Source organism: Ixodes scapularis, unplaced genomic scaffold, assembly GCF_016920785.2.
Source record: "Ixodes scapularis isolate PalLabHiFi unplaced genomic scaffold, ASM1692078v2 PGA_scaffold12__126_contigs__length_90152505, whole genome shotgun sequence".
Lineage (NCBI taxonomy): Eukaryota > Metazoa > Arthropoda > Arachnida > Ixodida > Ixodidae > Ixodes > Ixodes scapularis.
In genome coordinates, this window is record NW_024609838.1 from 67,529,320 (window position 1) to 67,550,144 (window position 20,825).

Sequence of the window (20,825 nt, forward strand, 5' to 3'; positions counted from 1 at the left end):
CCTGATGACGTCATAGAAGTGTCATGTTGTCGCCGGTCGCGACCCTGGTGGCGTCTCAACAGTTATGGTGTGTGTAGCAGATGCCTGTTCTGCTGCAGGTCGCTTTCCACTGTGACAGTTCACGGAAGCTAGTGCAACCGGAAGTTGGGACGCCGTGACGACAGCGACACTCGCGTTCGCTCGTGCTTTTTGCCAACATTTCTACGGCCAACCGCCAGGATCGCGACAGGCAACAGCATGACACTCGCGTCATTTGTTGCCACATCGGGACCACTTTTGATGTATGGGCGGGATAGGACGCTAAACACACCAGTCGAAGACGCGATCCAGGCACCATAGTAAAACTGAAAACGCCGATTGGCTGAAAAAAAAAATGACGTCACTTCTGGTTTTGTTATTTTGTTGATTTTTAGATAACGTTTTAAAGTAAAAATATATAAAAAGGTACTTTTCTTGTTTTTGTTTGTTTTTACTTTTTTTTTTTTTTAATTTTCCTTGTTTGATTTTTTAATTTTGGCTGGTACGGTTCCGTTCTGTTCCACCTTGGCGCCCTTGGCCGCGGGGCAATGTTTTTGTTTTCGTTCTACGTTCAGGTGTTGGGTGGCGACGTATTAACCGTCGATAGCCAGCTGAAGCAGCTCAAGCAGCTCAAGCAGCTCAAGTTCTCGAGTGGAACGAGGTTGACCCAGTGTTGCCAACCGTAGGGTAATTACCCTACTTGTAGGGTATTTTAGGCATTTTTGGTACATTGTAGGGTTGTAGGGCCGTCCGGCCATTTCCCTGCCAAAAGTAGGGTAATTTCAAAAAGTGAAAAAAAAAAAAAAAGAAAGCTCCCGTGCAGGTTTTGCACAGCTTTGATAGCTTTGCAAACTCGTGTGCTGCCACACCATGACATCATGCAGAACGAAAGTATCCAAGTTGCAAGACGAGCTAACAGAGAGTACCACACACCAAGCTGGAGAGTATTGGAGAGCTGGAGCAACGAGCAAGTGGGAGAGGTGGGAGGAGTGGGAGTTGCGCGGAGGGAGTTTGGAGCCAGAGGAGGTATCATCCCAGTGGACATGTTCCCGCCAATTTTTCTCTGATGACTCTGGTACATCCGGCGGTTCTTGTTACACCTGCGAAACACGTGGCACCACGGGCGAAACCACCCCGAGCCCACCAGAACCGGAAGCCACCTGTTCAACTGAGCTTTTCTACGACTAACAATAGCTGGAACTACCACTCGTCCTCTGCGCTCTTTTCTTATGGCGCGTTGCAATTAACTCTTTCCTTACCACGCCCATAAAGCGTCGATCACTGATGATCGACGAGTTTTAGCGACGTTTTAGCGAACGAAACAGAAGCCATGACGTTTCATCGAATGACACTTTGGCGAATACGGAAGAGTCGCCGGTTTCCTATCCTCTCCAATAGCATAGTTTGTCGAAATAGTACCTTAGTTCGACGAATCCCTAGGCGCGGTACACCCAAAGAAGCTAATATGCCGCTCGGATTAGCTTCCTTTTGTAATGAGCCGCCTTGTCTGTCGCCGCGAGTGCTGGTCCCACGTAGCCCAGTTTTTAATTTGACGACTAATCGGCTAAACATGTTGGTTGGGGATATGTGTGCGCTCGCTACATCACTGTTGTGCTGATTATACAGAGCGCACCTGAAAGCATGGTGTTCTAGAATAACGCAGGTATGCGCGCGCATGTGTGCCCTGTCGCTTTGCACTGTATTAATATTACCCTGTATCATGATAATCTATGCAACAGTAATATCTGAACAAAGATTTGCCTCGTAGGGTAAATTGTAGGGTAATAAGAAACATTCGTAGGGTAATGTAGGGTTTTCTGGACGTTGGCGTGGGGTATTTTCAAAAAATAGGTTGGCAACACTGGGTTGACCGTGCGCAGTGGCAGCCGTTGACAACAAAAACAATGTATGCACTCAGCTTCGCCGGATGAGTGCCGGCGTCGATCGCGAACCGCCAGAGCCGCCAAATACCTCTCGTACATCTCCAAGAACACCAAGAACAGGCGGTATTCATAAAGGTGAGTGTTCACCGCACTTTAGTGCTTCAGTTCCGTTTGGAGTCGTTGGACATAATTTAGTCCGGTGCGTCCGGGAACAAAGGCGCTAATAGAAATGGCGGGAATGGTCGGTCGGTGCTGAATGCTGATGCCATCCAAGCGGATTTGAATTGGGTTTCGTGCGCTTAACGTGTCGATTTGTTTCTTGAGCTGCCTTTACCAACCGCTCGCCCGAAATCGTTCGGTAGAACATGCGGACGTGACGGTTAGCAGGGCCCTCCGCAAAGGCTTAAGGGGTATTCACACGAGGGAGAAATCCCGGGGATTTCTCCCCGGCACGCGCATCCCACGACGAAAACGTCAGGCTTTGCGGTGTACAAAAGCCTCGCGTTTTTATCTCGTGATGCGCGCGTGCCGGGGAGAAATCCCCGGGATTTCTCCCTCGTGTGAATACCCCTTTAGGTGCGCGCTCACAATTTTGGAAGCTTCCGTATGACCGCAAGTGCTCAATAAGTCGCTATAGCAATGATTGCATGCCATCGACACAGACTTCGATCCAGTTTTTCAACGAGACAGGAAGGCCCAACGAAGCAAGCGTAGAATCTGATGCTTCGCCTGTCACTGTCTGCGCGGGAACACGCCGAGAGGCGCTTAAACGAGCTGCCAGGGCGTAATTAAAAAAAAAAAAATCTAACGCAGGTCTGAACCACGCGAGGATCGTCTCGAAGCATGGTAGCCTCAACAGACGCTTGCCGCCACACGCGAGGAGAAAGCAGGAGGCCCGAAGTTTGAACGTGAAGGTAAAACGTGCTTTAATAATAATGATCTTTATCTGCACGTTCCTTTGTATGACTAAGGTGATCGTGCTGAGACACAATATAGCAGCGATTGCTCTCGAACAAAGGACAGGACAGCAGAAAGGCAATGAGAGGCAGGGAGATAACTGACCTCTCTGTTGTAAAACATTTTTCAGAGGAGGTGCGAAGAGCTGGCCCTCACTTTTTCAAGGCAGCCGCAGAACACTACGAGCCCCGAATCACTGCCGCGGCTGACTCACGCGGATGCTGTGCTGCACCCTGCACTGCACATGGTTCGAAGCACACTTCAGGGGACCAGTGCATGCCCCTGATGCATCGTCGCGGTATGTTTTGTACTGCTTTTCCTAGCGGTGCACTGAGCAGTCCAATCTTGAAGGGAGCACGCGAGTGCGTAGCCAGTGCTCCATGCAGCGAGGACTGCAAGCACCCGCGGAAGCTTGGAGCACACGCAGTGACGCCAGCAGCCGTGCACGCTGGCGTCGTCTGCTACTGTACCGTCCTTTCGTTCGATGCGCAGAAAAAAAAAGGAGTGACCGCTCTGTTAAAAGTCTGATGGTGAAGGCATCCTTTACAGAAGCACTGTATGGCTCTCTGCACGCTAGAATGGGGGCTGTCATTGATGCTCGCAGAGGCGTCGCCCACAACTAAGCAGACGACCAAAGTCCTGAGCAGGTGACTAATCGTTTCATTGTTCTTTGGTAGGGAAAGGTAGATAATGTGCTTCTACTCCCAGCTTTGTTTTTTTTTTTGTTTTTATCACCATTTAGTATGTTACCATCAAAACAGCATCCTGGTGTTCACATAAATATGTGTTAACAATACCTATCGTCAAATATGTGACCTAAAGAGCCAACTGCGGCCGAGGATATCTTTTAAGTGTTCTTTTTCTCACAAAGATCCCTGGCATTGACTTTTTAGCCACGTACCTTGAGTCCACAAAAACAATGTGCTTCAGCTAAATGGTATTCGCACAAAATACATCCTGACAAGCTGCTTTCACTCTCGAGCCTCGAAGAAATTTTGCAGTTTGATTTGAACTATGTTGCAGGTTAAGGAGGTAGGGTCAGGGAAAAGAAGGTGGGAGAGGAGGAAGCGGGCACAATGCTGGTCAAACCCTCTCCCTTCGCCGGCGTTGCATCCATCTCGTCCTCTCCCACCTTCCTTTTTCTTCCCCTACCTTCTTGAGTTGTCACCGACCATATAAAAGGCATGCATTGATATCACTTGTTCGTTTTGTGGCCATGGCGCCAGCAAGGTTTGAGAAACGTATCCTGCTTCACAGGAATTCAGCACTCAACATGGAGAAACTATTGGCAGTGCTGCTGTAATGTCTTTGTCCTCGTCTTTTGCAGCCATCTAAAAAAGAGAAATATAATACTAGGAACACAGAGCAACGTCATGCGCCAGTACATAGTGTACTACGAAGGGCAGGTAAATTGACTGCGGAACACGATTTTCTCAATGTCCTCACGGTTCTTTCAGCCAAGTACATACAGATAAGACGATTACCATTAGAAATGTTGAACGCCAATCCGAAATGTTTTTTGGCGGTGTGCCGAGCAAAAGGACATTGCTGCAACAGAAAACATGTGCCATCCTCCGCCTTTGGTGCTTCTGTGTCTGCGCCGAGCTTCCGCAGCCACCAACAGTCAACGCTGCATGGACTGCCCGCCATGCTTTCATGCGTTCCATGTATGATTGGCACGGCATGTGGATGTGTCATGCAAGTGACATCAGCGCTGTTGGCAGTGCCATGCTGGTGGTGGTTGAGCTTTGCTAGGCTCTGACCATTGACAAGCTGTTTTATGCAATAATCGCTCTTGGAAGTCCCCAAACTGTTTTTAGCAATTCAAGTGTCAGATTTTTTTTTAGCTATGGTTATACAGGTTTTCTTTTTTAACATTTACAGATTTCAAAGAAAAAGTGAAAGACGCTGCATGGACTGCCCGCCATGCTTTCATGCGTTCCATGTATGATTGACACGGCATGTGGATGTGTCATGCAAGTGACATCAGCGCTGTTGGCAGTGCCATGCTGGTGGTGGTTGAGCTTTGCTAGGCTCTGACCATTGACAAGCTGTTTTATGCAATAATCGCTCTTGGAAGTCCCCAAACTGTTTTTAGCAATTCAAGTGTCAGATTTTTTTTTAGCTATGGTTATACAGGTTTTCTTTTTTAACATTTACAGATTTCAAAGAAAAAGTGAAAGTTATGACAGTTATAAGTTATACGGCCAGGCGGACATTAGATTCATGGAAGAATGCAGCTAAAAGTCCGTGTAGATCATGTGTATCATGCTTCTCTGCAGCGCAGCTACATACTTGCGTAGGACCACCCCCATGAAGTGGGGTGGGGGGGCTGCATGCGTGTGTTGTGTAGCCCCTCTTGGTTTTACAACTCTACCCTGTTGTAAAATTTTAGATTTTAATGCGAACAAGTTGATAACAAAAAAGAACTTGGTCAACATTGATCTTACAACTAGAGATGTAAAAGGAACAAAAATAGAGAACAGCAAAATGTGGAAGAAGACATCTCGCTTCTTTCATTTTCATTTGACTAAGTGACATTGGTCGGCGACTGTAAGACTTTTAATCACAATAGTTATACACCACAGGTCCCGGGGATCATGGCATCGATGAGCTCGCTTTCGCCTTGTCCAAGGTAGCAGCGGAACACTACGGGCAGGCCCGGAGTCACCGCACCGGCTGGCTCACGGGCGTCGTCCTGTACTCTGCACGGCACTGCGTGTGGCTTAACCGGCCAAGCAGAGGGTCACTGCATGACCTTTATGAGGCGTCGCTAGCCATTGTAAGTATATTTTGGACGCTCGTGTCAGGGGATGTACTTTTGTGTTCTACAACAGAACATGTTTGGTGGCGGTTCAGTCTTGCCAATTCAGCCATTTCGAAACATAATTTTGTGGCGACTTGGCTTAGGTTTTCTGGCTCGGCCGTCTTTTGCACCAGTGTCTAGGCTCGGCGTAAGCCTCTTTGTTCTTTATTGTCAAGGCTAGTGTAATTTCTGCTACGCCGTCGAAGCAACTTCTGCATGCGAACAAGATGCAAGACGAAGCTACATGCTCGTGCACAGTGCATGACCACATGTGAAAACTAATAGAGAGTTTGTTTCGCTGCAATCGTGCCCATGCGCACCCACTCGCAACATGAAGTGAGTTTGTTTCGCCGCCGGCACTCCACACGTGCATGCGCTCGCTGCGCCCTGAGAATTAAGTGTGTACCTGAATGCACTCCCGTCATGCATCACTTAGGCAGGGAACAAGAGCAGATGACTGGTTTGTCCACCATGCGGGACAGTAGAACTGCAGAAAAAGTGAACTTTCTGCTAAAAAAATGACGTCCCACGAGCAACAAAATCGGACACGAGCTTGAATTGTGTGTCTGCTATTCTATAAAGCAAGCAATCCACAACCTGTGCTTAACTTGCAAGTTTTCAGTCATTTTGTTGCTGTACAGACGTCCATATACACCGGTGGATAAAGAAAGGTTCAGAACGAACATCAGCCACCGCGAGATATCTCTCACCATCCGTGCGGGGCTAAAGAGTTGGGACGTTAGTTGACAAAGCTTGCCCGGCAGAAACCTGCGACGCGTCCAATCGGGAGCCGAGAAAGCTAAACTGTTTTTACCCGAGGCTTGGATAAAATCACAGTGTTTAAAAAGGAGCCATGGAATTTATTTTGGGTGGGATAAATTAATTTAGATTCGTATTTTGCTAATACAGTTGAACCTTTCAAGAATGGAATTCTCGCGGCAACGAAGAAATCTGGCGGCCCCAGCGAACGTCCGTAGGGTTCAATGCATTTGCACCCTCTCAACAGCAAAGAGTTTTAAAAAGCAGTCCCGCATTAACGAAAGTTTGAGGTAGTGATCTGCCATAGAGTTATTCAATGTGTCTACCAAGTTGGCATTTTCAAATTCCCTGAGTTTTTCAGGTTTCCTCTGAGTACTTTTGTGAAATTCCCTGAGTGACACAGAACTTTGTTTTAGGTCAAGATGGGCGGACACCATGTCGCCACATGCTGTCACTCTCTAAAAAGCATGTCATAAAATAAAATAACAACACAATACAGTTTTGATGATAGCGAATAACTTTTATTAGATTTAAAAAGAAAACAGAACGAAGTGGTTAGTAAAATTGATAGCGAATAAAGTATAAAAAAAGGTAAACTGAGGTTTACGTGACCCCCCCAGGTCTAGTCATGTGACCTCGGGGGGGGGGGGGGGGGGGGGGGGGGGTGTTGAGACCTGACGGTGACGCCGCTCAAGCCGGAAACGGGAGCAATAACAGGGAAAGGAAAGGGTAAACAAACATAAGGCGTTCAAAGTGCGATTGCTCAACCCTTGTTGTCAAAACACTCCACCTAACAAAATCTTTTTTTTTTTTTTTTTTTTTTTTTTTATTTTGGGGCTAAGGAGTCGCACAGTGAGAGCGGTGTTTGCACGCGACCGTTCCAACAGCGGGCACTCCCTGCCCTCCCCACGCGCGCAGGTGCCCTTCCCCTTGCTTTTGCCATCCTCCACTTCTTTTGTTTTTATTGGTTGCTTTTTTTATTTTTTATACAATTGCTTTTTCGCTGTGCATCCCCGCGTGCGCATATGCTGGGTTGGCGGTCTGCCAGCCTTGCAACCCGAGCTGTGTGCTCCCTGCCGGCGCAATCCAACCTATAGGGAGAAGCGAAGAACGGCCTTCGTTCGCTACATCGAGTGTCCCCTCCATGGGAGTTATGGGCATTCGATACAGAAAAACAATGCAATTTTCTAGGGGATGTTTGGACTGTTTCATATAAACAATAATTCGAAATACGGGTGTGATATAACCGGGTTCGACAGTATGTTTGGCCGTCTCCCTTAATTTCCAGATACCTTCGTTCGTTTGGCACGTATATCCCCGATGCTAGAAAGCGCCGACGTTGTGTTCGCGCTGAGAGTGTCCGACAGTGCACATAAATACACGTGCGAAGCCGTTTTTGCACCGTTTTTTTTTTCCCCATAGAAATGCATTACCGGAAGTCAATTTTCGACTGGTTGCTGTCTGCTTCAACTTGCGTCGGCACACTAGCACCACTTGAACCTCTAGCGTACATTACAATAACCCTACGCGATCTGCAACATTTTTTCGTCAAATGAGCGAGTTTGGAACCCAGAATTGTGAAAAATGGAGCAGTACACTCGTCCGACAAGTTGGGCACATACGTTTCCGACAAGCATCGGCGCGGCCATTGCTGTTTACATTCGGTCAAATAATGATGACAATGGCAACTAGATGCTTTTTTTTGGGGGTTGGTGAAAACAGCGTTTTGCTAGCCCATCTGTTGGCAACTACCTAGGTACGTGACGACACCGCCTGCTGCTATTTCGCCGTCCGCCGCGTGCACGCCGAGATCGCTCGCGCCTTGTTTACTACTTTTCGTTTGGCCTGTCGGAAAGATGCCGCCTCCCATTAAAAAGTTTAAGTTTTTTGCACTTCAGGAGAACTCTGCGATCACTGCCAAAGCCAGAAAGAAGTCTGATATTACAGAGGAGTTCAGTATCCTTTGCTTCTCGCTTTCTACGATTCTGAAATCCAAGGACAGCATCATGAAAAGTAATAGGTGTGCTTAGTTGTCCATTTCTGCAGCAGCGAAATTCTTGCGAGAACGAAAAACGTTTCCTTCCCCCGCGGTTTGGTTATTACGGGTGTGATGATGTGACTTAATGTGGAAAAGAAGTGCAAGTCAACCCATGGATCGGCCTGGAGGGAGAAACGAAGAAGAGAGATTTTGGAGTGCGTGCTCAGAGGGCGTGAAAAGGACTGGCCGGGAGATTGTGCAGAGAGCGGAACGACACGATCGGCCAGGGCAATCGGCGGCCTCCTACTGTCTGACCAGCAGCCTGTTCCAGCGAGGGCAGCGAATAGAAGCCTACGCTGCCCCCGGCTTCCTACAGCGGGAGCGCTTGGTGCGGTAACTCTGGGGCCGCCGACGGAAGCCAACCGCTCCCGCTCCTGACTTCCAGCCACAACCGTGGGCCGACAACGACAGCACAAGACACACTGCTGCACAGGGACTCAAAGACATGGTGACTGATGCGTTTTCCTTTCTTTAGCTAAGTTTTCTTTTTTTGTATAAGCATATGAACCCTTTGATTTTTTTTTGTAAATACAAGTTTTCATGAAAAACGAAGGACATTGTATTTTGTCAATTATTAACCACAAAGAACCCTGTGACAACGGGGTTCAACTGTAACATATTGTTCAGTGGGCCGAGAGTCAAAAGTCTGCTTTTCGGTACGAAAATTCGAAAACATGACGGACTATTTTGTACTTCCTTTCCCTCAAAAGCTTTCCGCATTTTCAGTGCGACACATCCGTGGTACCCAAAGCACGTGAGCCGGCCCTAGCTCACATGTTAGACTCGACCACTGTGTCACCATTGGCGACGAGATGTTTTGGTGGTTTCATCTCGCGGACGCCTTCCTGTAGCGGTGCTGGTAGGATCGAGCAGACGACGCGCTACGTCAAAGCGCCGAGTGGCTAGTTAGTTCGCCTCTATGTCGATTAAAAATGGATTATTAACCCTTTGCAGTCAGATACTCTGACCAACTTAAAGGGCAACTCCGGCCAAAACTCAAAATGAAATAAATTACTGGTATCGTTGTAGACACACAAAATACGACCTCAGCCAAAATATTACGTCCGTGGGACGCCGCATTCTCAACTAATGCCGATAATAAAAATGTGACCTGCCGCAAGCCGCTGCTTCTTAGCGGGCGGCCAGCGGGTTGGCGATCGCTAAAGCAACATTGCGCCGTGACGTCAGTATCGTTCTCTTTTCCTCCGGCCCGGGCGTTGCGCGGAGTGCGTTTCTTCGAGCCGCTACCACCGGTACTTCGGCTTGTGATTGGCGTGTTTAGCCGTTGATTTTATCTGTAGCCCATGTAGCTTCGCTATAGCCTTTTGTTTATCTGCTTGTGAGGACTCCAAGACTCGTTTTAGCGAGCAACTTGGTGCGCCCAAGACTGCCCAGCTGTTCCTCAAAAGATGCCAAGTACAACTTGTAGCGCTGTGGGCTGCTCAAACAACCCGCTGTGCAACACGGAGGTGCTTTTTCACTAGTTTCCAACGGACCAAAAACTGGAGAAGGTGTGGGTGAACGCTGTTCGACGAGTAGACTTTGGACTTCGGCTTTTAAGCGCCCGAGGAAAAAAAAAAAGAACGAAAAAACAGACATGTACAGCCCAGCACACATGTGTTGGGGTGCCGCAGCCCGCGCCGGAGAACCTCAAAGCTTCGTGTCTGGGACTGTCCCGCAGCGCGAAAGCGAGGGGGCCCTCAGGGCGTCACCCATCCCTCCGTATCCTTTCATCCTCCTCAAGAGCTGCGCTCTAATCCGGCGTTACAGGGAGTCGTAAACGGCTTTTTTTTTTTTTTTTTTAAGTTTTGAATATTGCTTATTTTACTGTAGGTAGATGTGGGAGTTGTTTACGAAAATATTTTTGGAGACCGCAGAAGCAGACCACACGAGTCACCCCCCTCGCCCAAGTGAGGGGTGACCTGCAGTCTGTTTGGAAAGATACTGTGTCTGTAGCTTTGATACAAAGATATCTTTCAAAGATACTTTGAAAGATACTGTGTTTGTAGCTGGCTTCAGTTGCTGCGTTCGAATGTGCATCTATTGACATTTGGTGACCGTAGCAGTCAATTTATTGTGCAGGAGGAGACTGGTGGGGCGAGATCAGGAGCACACTTGGGCTCTCTTGCAGTACTTTTCAATGCGGCCACAGAACATGAACATAGGGTTCTAAATAAGGACTGAACACAGATGGCCGTTACTCTCTGGCGCCTATTATTTTGACAAGCCTTCCATGAAAGGCACTTTTTTTTTTCTCACCTGGAACATAGGGTTCAAGTATCAAACCGCCCGTGATGTTGCGAGCGAAATAGGATATCACCAGAACATCTCGGTGCTAATAATCGCAGGGAAGATGAGAAATGCAGGGCATGTCTTATAGCTCAGCCTCCAGCGAGCACTCATCGCCTTTCCTCATGCTTTGGCTGTGCGTGCATTCTTGAGGTTTGCAAGATGCCTAAGCATTGCTGAATGGAATGCGAACGGCTGGGTGTGTCTTACAAATGTCCCGCCTCTACGCGTTGCCGAAGGTAGGAAGCTCTCTTGCTGGAGGCAGGGCAACTGAGGCTTCTCATAGCCATTCTCATCTTGTGAGGGACTTAGTCATTAAACCATTTTAAAAGTGGCAGTGCTACACCATACAATAAAGGTTTTTACAAAAGCAATTTGTAATTGATCTTGTCAAAAGCTAGTTATAAATAGAAAGAAAAAATATCAACTTGCTTCAGTGAGAAAAACGGATGGTGCCTTGTATTCAAGTTTACAAAAACATTTCTACTGACAACCTAAAAAAATTCCATTGAATGGTGCTGTTTTTAACTGGAGTAAAGAGACCCATGTCTGTGTACAACTATCTATAGTCCGTTGCAACCTAAGGGCGAGGGTAAGATGGGCCGGGGAGGAGGAAGCAGACGGAACGCTGGAGAAGAGAGGGGGAAACCTCCTTCTCTCTTTAGTGTTCCGCCTGCTTCCTCCTCCCCAACCCGTCTTACCCTCGCCCTTCGTTCTTAGGTTGCAACTGACTATAGACTCTTTCAAAGCTTATATTAAAGACCCAGGCAGTGACTGTCTACCCTAGATATATCACCATCGTCCTTCACTGGTGCTATGAGACCTCTTCCACAACAATGAAAAATCACAACTTCTCGGAGATGAAATGCATGCTTTAAAGGGGCCCTGCAAGGGCTTTTTGACTGGTTTTTCATTTGCACCGAACCTGAGCGCACTGAACGTAGTCAGTGCAACTTAATTAAACTTTTCTTTTCTCGAATTTCGCTTTATTTTAAAAGTTATAGGCAAATTAAAATTACAAGAACAAGCAAAACATAACCTTTTTCATGACGTCCTTGGTCGCTCGAGTGGCCATGAACTAGAAGAGGGCTAAGTGAGCTCAGCGAGCGCTCCGTGTCAACAGCTCGAGAGGGCGCCATATAGCATGTTCTGGAAAGGCTGTATGAAGCGGGCAGCCAGGGGGGCTGGCATTGCATTTGCTGCACGATTAAACACTAATTCGGCATGACACTTCATTGGTCACAAACGACAGCAAACACGGGGTAAAGATCAGTTCAGAACGGGAGCCACTTCGCACTGCCATACCGCCAAAGGGCCAAACCGCAAGCCAAAGCTGCTCGCCGAAGGCCTTTGAAATGCTCGGAACTGGTCGGATTTTCGACTGCAGCGCCGCCGCATACACCCGAGACCTTTCTACGCTTGCCCTCGTCATTGCCTGATCCCACTACACCTTTCTAGTATGCGCCGCCTTTTCCACCGCTTGGGTGGCGGGTATGTCGAAGGGTCGTTTCTTGTTTCCGTACTTTATAAACTGCATTTGTTTCTTTTCTGGTCTAAAATACTGAACAAAACTACTTTCACAAATAATTGAAACGGTTCTTTTAGCTTTTAGCGGCTCCGACCACTAGTAAGCCCAGGACCAAAGACGTCGCATTTCGCGCGCTTTCAGCAATGCGGGTCGCCCCCGTAGGTAAAGGAGGTTTTTGCGTAGGCCGGTTAAAATATGACGCACTGACATTTAGTTACTTTCTCCGTGCCCGCTGGCTTGCCTGAACGCCAAGAGACGTGGAAACCGCAAAAAAGGTAGACGCTTAAATATGGTTGCAGGGCCCCTTTAATGAAGGCGCAAACAAATCAGTGCAGCCCTTAAAATAAAGCAAGATATAAAATCTGCACTCGCAGAACAGCCGGGCTTTAATTTCTTTATTGCTTTTAACATTTCGGTGTTAACTTGTTTGATTGCTGCAATCTTGTTAGTCAATATTACTAAAAAAAAAAGATGTGCTTGCATTGACCAAAGTGTGAACATTGTTCACACTCTAACAATCTCCAGTCCTGCTTGGCAACGGTAGCAATACATGTACCAACGTTCTCAGATCTAGGTCAGTTGACAAACTTCGGAAAACGCCCGACGCCTTTTTGCAGTGTGTCCGCTCAGTGGCGTCTGCCGCAGTATCAGCCTGCCCTTTGGACAGATCCAGTGGAACGTTGGATGCACATTACCTGCAGTGGAAAGTGATTTTTTTTTTGTTGTTGTTGTTGTTCTTATAGTAAACTTAAGGCCTGCACAATACTTAAAACAGAAAGAGCGTTGTTCAAAAAGCGTTTTTCGTTGACCGCAAAGGAATTGGCACTAGGAATGCTATCCGCCCTTACCTGCTTGTGCACCGGCAACAGAGAAAAACTGGTTTAGAGTGCAGCTCTTAGGTGCCCATTTCCACGCTTCATTGCGTCGCCGTCTGCATGATCACCTTGCTGAATTTAGTGAGAAATTGAATTTGTGTTGAGGTCACGCAATGTCAATTTTTCTGCTAAATCTAGCTGAGGAACTGAATTTGTTTGTGAGTGACGTGGCATGAAGTCATGTGCCATTTAGCAGGGTTGTTTCCTCAACACCAATTCAGTTTCCCCGCTAAATATAGCGGGGAAACTGAATTGGTGTTGAGGTTGTGTGACATCAATTTCCCCACAAGATTTAGAGAGGAAACTTAAACCGCTAAATTTAGCGGGGAAATTCTTGCTAAATTTAGCAGGAAATTTAGCGAAAATTGCCTGCTAAATGGGAGGGGGAGGAGAGGGTATGGAGGGATAGGAGAGGCATAACCTCCCCTCCTCCTACTCAAGCGCTGCGCTCTAATTTCATGTTACAAAGAATTGTAAACGTCTCAATTTTTTTTTTTTTTTTTTTTTTTTTTTTACTGCTGCTCTTTTATGGAGCTTGTCAACCGACAGATCTAAGAAAGTTGATGTGTACGGCCCGAGCAGAGGCATCTATTTTTCCAAGCACAAGTTTTGAAACCCCCTTTTTTATTGAATTCTTTCAAGAAGACACTCCGTTTAGAGGAAATGGCAACGAATCTCCTTTTAGCAAATTTGTTTTTAGAAAAACAAAATTCACCGAACTTGACTGCTTGCTGTAGCATTTGCTTGTCCTGCCTTGGCTGATGGCAAAGCCGAGCCAGTCAGTCAGTGAGTCGCTCGCTTGGGCGGCCAGCATATTCAGAGCATGATCGACAAGTTTTTATGCATGCCACATCCCTGCTGTTTTCGCAAGAATAATTTTACATTTTGCCTGGTTTACAGCCCAAGAGAGGAGAGTGGGTGCTCAAGCATAGGTCAACATGCCTCAGTGCATCATGCTCTAGTCTTTAGCATCTTCCAGACTTGCTTATGTTAATCGAATGGATTCACTAAACGGTGCTCCTTTGCAACTGATTGTTGTAGGCTGCACCTACAACAAGCAGTTGTAAGTGCAGTACATTCTATTAGCATAAAATAAAGGCACACAGCCAAATCACCTCAATGATGCCTAGCAAGTGGCGAGATAAACTTCCCTTTAACAAAGCATGTGTAGCTACCGAGACATCACATTATTCAGAGTGCAGATGCAGTGTAGCTTTCTTTTGGCCTTTGCATCATCTTCCATTGTCCAGGCACAAGCGGCACTGCCGAAAAAGACCAATAAATAAATATTCAACACGGTGTATTATTCACTTTTGTACCTGCAACATTACCGTCCTATATAGATAGTCGACAGCTGCCCCGGCAACTTTCCGGACATGCGGAATCAAAACATCTCATCAACACAAGTGCTATTCGCCACTGCCGTAAGTTGAAGAATACTTTTCAAAAAAATAAAAGTGCATCTTTCAACGCAGTGTCTAGCGTAACCTTACCCCAAGATTTCGAGTTACATCTAAGGTACCCAATATGAAAAATAAAGTTTGGTCCGATCGACGTAACCTAATATGAAAATTAAAGCTATGACAAACAGAACCCAAAATAAAAGTTAGTTACGTCCTATGTAACCTACGCAACGTAAGTTTCGCTTTACGGCCGATGCACGACATAAATACAAAAATGTCATGACTTACTACTGCATAACATCCGATGCAGCATTCATTAGTCAGTTAAAATCTCGACTCTATCCGCACCTCCAGCTTTGTTGAGGGGGCTGGAGTGTTCCTCGCACATTGAAGCTGCTGAAGCTGGGCATCCCCTCCTCTAAAACAATTTACTCAATTGTAGGTACTGGAAACAGAAACTGAACCAGTGTGTGATGGGTTTGGGAGGGAAATAAACGTGGACAAAAGGCAACCAAGCAATTTAGAAGAGACTAGACCCGCCGAGCTAACGTTCTGTACGAACAGTCTGAACCTTATATACTAGTTCTTGTACAAATACAAGATACCCACGATATTCCGCGATAAGTAGCCACCAAAATTAACATACCAATTAGGCAGTTCTGTTCGTAAGTCACGCAAGTCGCCGAACTCTCCTCGCAGAACGTTCGCGAAACAAAAACGGCCATCTTGGAAAAGGATGGATGGATGGATGGATGCTACTGGCTATACCCTTTGTATCGGGCGGTAGCTTGCGCCACCTAGCCTACGTCTAATAAAGACAAACATTTGATTCCTCCGCCCTTCTAAGCCAATTTTCTCTCCCCCCTCTCCTAACTATCACCAGGTAGTGCGGGATATCGCCAGGCTGACCTTTGGGGGATCGGGCAAAAAAACTAAAAACATCACCCCCCGCCTCTTCCCCCCGGCGAGGGAGTCGCCAATTTTCCTCTGGTCAAACCTTGTCGGCGTTACCCCTGCACCCAACCCACTGGGGGACAGGGTTGAGACTTTGGGCCTGAGCCACGCGGGAGGGAGTCCCAATTTTCCTCTGTCCCGCCTGTCCCCAGCTGTGCTAGTTAGTTGTGCATCATTCAATTTTCCGTAGATAATTTCCACCAATCTTCTAACCGCCTCTTTGTTATTGTGATCCTCTTCTCCTCCGTCCTCCCATCGTCGCCAGCAAAGCCCAGGGCCCCGGCCAAACCCGTCACACCCTCAGGAGGGGCAGGACGAAGCCTCGTGCACCTTAAAACTAGGTGCTCAAGTGTCTCACTCTCATCACGGCATGCAGCGCATAATGTGTCTATCTCCTGAAATTTAGCCCTATACGTCTTCGTCCTCAAAACTCCCGTTCTCGCCTCGAAAAGTAAAGAACTTCCCAGCGAGTTGTCAAACACATTTTCCTTTCGTATGTCCTTTTTTTGTGACCTGTAAACCGTTAGAGTCGATTTTTCCTGCATTCTTCCCTCCCACATTTTCCTCTCTGCCTCTTTCACTCCCTTTTTCACTGAAGTAGTCTGCTCAGCCCCATCATTAGTGAGTAGGTATTTAAATGTAAGCTTTCGGGTTCGGTTTGTCCATTTTGTGTTTATGCTTTTCATGTATAAATACTTGTACACCTTACGTGCCCATCTCGTATCATCCATTTCAGTCAACCTTTGTTCAAATTTCAACTTACTGATTGCTTCCTGCTCTCAAAAGACGACCAGCCCATGTCCCCCTGCACTCCCTCATTTGGTGTGTTTCCATGTGCTCCCAGTGCCAATCTGCCTACGCTTCTTTGCCGAATTTCTAATCCTGATTGAACCTCTGATTTCATGCAGAGCACCCCATTGCCAAAAGACAGTCCAGGTACCATCACTCCTTTCCATATACCCCTGACCACTTCATATCTGTTATAGTTCCATAGTGCCTTGAGCTTCATAATAGATGAATTTCTTTTCCCTTTTCTAATTATATTCTCCTCATGTTCTTCTAGATATTTCTTTCCCTCATTGAACCAGACTCCCAGATATTTGTATTTTTCTACATGGTCTATTAAAATGTCTTGTATCCGCAGGGGTCCCCTCTTTTCATCATTAAACACCATTACTCCAGATTTGTCGCTACTAAAGCTCATGCCCAAGATGTCCCCTTCCTCTCCACACATGCCGGCTAGTTCCTGTAACATATCCTGGTTGTCTGCCATAAGTAATATGTCGTCCGCATACATCAATCCTGGTATTACCTGTCTTACCTTTCTCCCTCCTTCCATATAACTCACATCAAAACCTAAGTTGCTCTGCTCTAATTTCTTTTCCATTTCCCTGAGATATATCATGAAGAGCAGAGGCGACAGAGGACAACCCTGCCGGAGCCCTCTTTTTATTGCTGCGGGTTGTGTAATTTCTGCTTCCCATGTTATAACTACCTTATTGTCTGTGTACACCTGCTGCAGAAACCTAACCAAATTTGCATCCAAATTATACTCTTTCAGCCGACCCCAAAGTATTTCCTGGCTCACATTATCGTATGCTCCCTTGATGTCCAAATAAGCTAACCACAACGGAGTTTGGTTCTTGATTGCTATTTCTATACATTGAGTGGTGACGAATAAGTTGTCTTCCAGTCTTCTATCTCTTCGGAATCCATTTTGAAGCTCACCCAGTATTTGCGTATCTTCTGCCCATTCCTGCATTTTCTGCTTTACAATCTGCATAGCTAATCTGTAAAGAACTGAGGTTACCGTTATCGGGCGATATGACTTAATGCTGTCTTTGTTTCCTTTGCCTTTATATATTACCGTAATATCCCGAGTCATCGCCCATCCCCGAGCCATCGCCCACCCCATTTTTTGGGCCAATATCGATTTCCGAAAAAACACCGAGTCATCGCCCACCCCTTCAAATACCCCAGCGCGGACTCTGCGATCCGCGAACACTCATCCTACCCGAATGACGCGGCCGCAGACCTTACAGTTGGAGGACGTCCGTCACAAAGTAAAACGAAGGAGGGAAAGACACTTCTTTTTGTTTACGCATTTCCTCCGTGAGCGACCCCAAAGTGGTCGTGTATCCGTGCGAAAAGAAAACGATGGAGATAACAAAATAAGAGTTTGTTAATGTAACCGCGGAGTGTTAGGTCAAAGTCTGTCTCCGCCGAAGTAAGGTTACCGCGAACCCGCTCCTTCTTCCCGCCCGTCGCGACCGCGGTTGTGCAATATTTTAGGCAAAGTCAAAGCGTAAATAAAGCTTTGCTGGAACGTCCTACACAGACGTTTGCTGAGCGTCCCAACCGTGCATTGATAGCCCGCCGTGCACGGACGCACGTATGTACGCACCAAACAAGAAAGTTGCGCAAGAGCTTGCAATTGACAAGGCGCCCGACTTGGCCCGACGCCAAAGTATTTGCCAACGCGACCGCCGGCTTTCCCGCTTTGCTTGATTGCTCTTGGTAGCTTCTTTGGACCGCTCGCTCGCTGGCTCGCTCGTTGCGCCTGGTCGGTTTTTCTATTTTCTTGTAGACGTCTTTCTTTCTTTTTTTTTTTTTTACTAACTAGGAGAACATAATGGTGACATTCTTTCACGGAACAAACGTTCGCGCTATATGCAGATCGGCGGTGTTTCTAGCGCGTATGCAAGCAACGGGCTTCGCTATAGTAAAATATTCTTTCGTGAGCATTCTTTTCTTTAAAACAATGAAACTAAATAGAGTTTTGAGTTTGATGTATCTCTTGTGCATCAGCGCTAGATACGCAGAGAAAAATAGGCGTTTTTTTCCGCTTTTTTTTTTCAAGTATTTGTGCTCACCCACCGAGACACGGCCCACCCCACTTTTTTAACGAATTTCAGGCGGTAGGGGGGTGGGCGATGACTCGGGATATTACGGTAGTCTCATTCTACTTAGTTTCCAATCATTGGGTACTTCTCCTTTCATAATTGCTTGATTAATCACCTGCCGTAACTTCAATTTGCTTGTTTTTCCTAGTGTCTTTACGAGTTCCATGGGTATGTTGTCGGGGCCTGTTGCTGTACCTGCTGGAACCTTACTTTCTGCCTTATCCCATTCTCTTGTGTTTGTCTCCATTGTTATACAATTCTGCTCCTCCTCTACAGTGCTGCTGACAGTGCTATCCACCGTCCCCCTCTGCTCAAGCTGGGAGAAAGCCTTTTCGATTGTCTGTCTAATATATTCCTGTGCCTCTTCCCTCTGCACTCTTCTCCCCTCCTGTGTGGTCAGCGAGTGTTGGAAATCCTCTGTTTTTCTCCCCTGTGCTTTAATGTGCTCCCAAAACCTTTTTGCCGCATTCTTATCTTTTTTATTTATTTCCATCATCCACTGCACTCCTGCCCTCCCAATTTTGGCCTGTATTAAAGCTGATGCCTCCCTTTTCCGCTCTTGGAATCTCTCCCATTTTGATGTTACCTCAGCTGGCAGAGCTCCCCTTTTTTTTGCCCACCTATGCTCCCTAGATGCCTCTTGGCGCCGCAATATGGCTGCTTTAACCTCCTTATCCCACCAGCTTTTTGGTTTGTGTCTTTGGTTTTGCTTTCCTCTTTGTTTAATTCGATGCTTCTCTAATTCTCTCTTAAAGATTCCTATTAAATCCTCATATGTCCACTCTTTTTCTGGTTGTTTCGATACTACGTCCTCAATACTTTTAGATACTTTTTGAATTTGTGCTTCACTTAGTTTTTGTTTACCCGCTCGTTCCTGGGCTTGTTCAGGTTCAGATGTACCGAATTTAATCTTAATTCTTTTGTGGTCACTCCCTAAGCTTTTTGTACCTTCCTCATCTATTTCCATACTTCCTAGCCTGTCATACAGTTTGTGGGACATGAGGCAATAGTCTATCGTTGAGTGTGAGTTGTTTCGTTCCCACGTTATTTTCCCTTCGCATTTTACTTGTGCATTAACTAACACTAGGTCCAGGGCATCACAGAAATCTTCTAACATTTTTCCGGTTGTATCTGTGAATCCATCAAACTCTTCTATGTGGGCATTCATGTCTCCCATGATAATTATTTCCTGATTAAGGCCAATTTCCCTAATGTCCTTCGAAATACATGCAAAGTGTTGTGAATTTTCCTCCCTTGAGTCACTTCCTGTTTTTAAGTATGCAAACCCCAGAAGAGTGTTCAGACCTGTTACCCTACCCTTCAGCCATAAATGTTCCCTGCAGTCTTCTCTCTCCCTTTCCCAGTCCTGTCCTTTTACCAACGCTCCTAGGCCTCCGCCTTTCCTTTCCCCTGCCCTCCGGTTGCAACTCACCCAAGAATAACCTGGTATGTGGGGCGGTTCCTCCTCATCCCTAAGATGTGTTTCTGCGACACCATAGACTGTAGAACTTTCTGTCCCTAATTGTTCCCCGATCTCTTCCCATTTTAGCCTGTTTCTACCCCCCTGCATGTTGATAAAGCTTATATTTAGCTGTTTTCTTTTCTTTTTCCTACGAGGCTTCCTCCTGCCCCCCCCTCCCACCCCCCTTACCAAAGTTTTGCCCGAGTTCTCATCTACCTTCGGGCCCTCGGTGGGTCCAAAAAAACCCTTGCCCTGTCTCCCATCTTAGCCCCGATACGCCACCCCGTGTGCTGTCCATAGTGTATCCCATCTTTTTCGAATCGGGGTGATGGCCCTCTTTGGTACACTCCCTTGTTCACCTCCAGCACCTCATAGCCCAGCTTCTCTCCCTGTTGCCTGATAGTTCGGTTGGCTGCTACAACATTTTTCTCGGTTGCTACAGACTGTTTCTCCACCTCCGGGATCGTGCACATTAAGATGTGCACCCGCTCAGAGACAGCCCTAAGCTTCCTCACCCCAGCCTCTATCTGCCTTCCCAAGTTGTGGCCCCTCCCATTGAGGACATCGTTTAGTCCAGCGTGTACGATCACCAGGTTTTTCCCCTGCTCATTTTCCCACACTATGTCCTTTGCGCTCTCCATCACTTCGCTCATGCACTTTCCAGGGTGGGCTAACACCTTCACCCTATCGTCTCCACTCACCCTGCTCGCTACCCCTGTGGCACACCTGGAGACATTAGAGCTACCAATAACTAGTACTCTCAGAGTCCCTGCCCCTGCATGCTGCTGCTCCCCTTCTGCCGGCTCCTGATTTCCCACACCTTTGGGTGCGGACGCATTGACTTGCACACGCAACCCCAATCTGGGTGCGGGAATGGGGAGCTCTGTGCCCTTGTTTTCTTCTACTGTGGGGTTCATCCCAGTTGTCCCCTGTACGTTATTCTCCACCTT

At 46.9% G+C, this 20,825-nt stretch overlaps 1 protein-coding gene and 2 long non-coding RNA genes across 6 annotated transcripts; 1 reads left to right on the top strand and 2 right to left on the bottom strand.

Annotated features, from left to right (window-relative positions):
• Positions 1–647: 647 nt before the first annotated feature.
• Positions 648–14,300, top strand: LOC120846848. Of its 4 annotated transcripts, XM_040218744.3 has the most exons (5): positions 648–679; positions 1,884–2,036; positions 2,989–3,156; positions 5,447–5,640; positions 14,054–14,300. In XM_040218744.3, exons 2-5 carry the CDS (start codon positions 1,946–1,948, stop codon positions 14,120–14,122), a joined length of 522 nt encoding a protein of 173 aa, XP_040074678.1. In that variant the 5' UTR covers positions 648–679; positions 1,884–1,945; the 3' UTR covers positions 14,123–14,300. The 4 variants fall into 4 exon arrangements, 1 of the variants encoding a protein (XP_040074678.1); XR_005798792.2 differs by lacking the exons at positions 648–679; positions 14,054–14,300 and adding an exon at positions 2,715–2,815 and having other exon boundaries at positions 1,889–2,036; positions 2,989–3,505; positions 5,447–7,041; XR_005717131.3 differs by lacking the exons at positions 648–679; positions 14,054–14,300 and adding an exon at positions 2,715–2,815 and having other exon boundaries at positions 1,889–2,036; positions 5,447–7,041.
• LOC120846849 lies at positions 12,659–13,431 on the bottom strand. The gene is made up of 2 exons (XR_005717132.3): positions 13,127–13,431; positions 12,659–12,973 (listed from the first exon to the last, which is right to left on the bottom strand). It is a non-coding gene; the product is annotated as an uncharacterized LOC120846849 (long non-coding RNA).
• A 96-nt stretch (positions 14,301–14,396) lies between the features above and the next one.
• LOC121835387 lies at positions 14,397–15,279 on the bottom strand. Its single transcript, XR_006077587.1, has 3 exons — positions 15,203–15,279; positions 14,905–15,001; positions 14,397–14,415 (listed from the first exon to the last, which is right to left on the bottom strand). It is a non-coding gene; the product is annotated as an uncharacterized LOC121835387 (long non-coding RNA).
• Positions 15,280–20,825: the final 5,546 nt, after the last annotated feature.

Coding starts and splice junctions, on each gene's coding strand:
- LOC120846848 (XM_040218744.3), top strand. CDS start 1,946: ATGAGTGCCGGCGTCGATCGCGAACCGCCAGAGCCGCCAAATACCTCT. Junction 2,037..2,988: donor AACAGGCGGTATTCATAAAG/GTGAGTGTTCAC, acceptor AACATTTTTCAG/AGGAGGTGCGAAGAGCTGGC. Junction 5,641..14,053: donor ATGAGGCGTCGCTAGCCATT/GTAAGTATATTT, acceptor CCTGGTTTACAG/CCCAAGAGAGGAGAGTGGGT.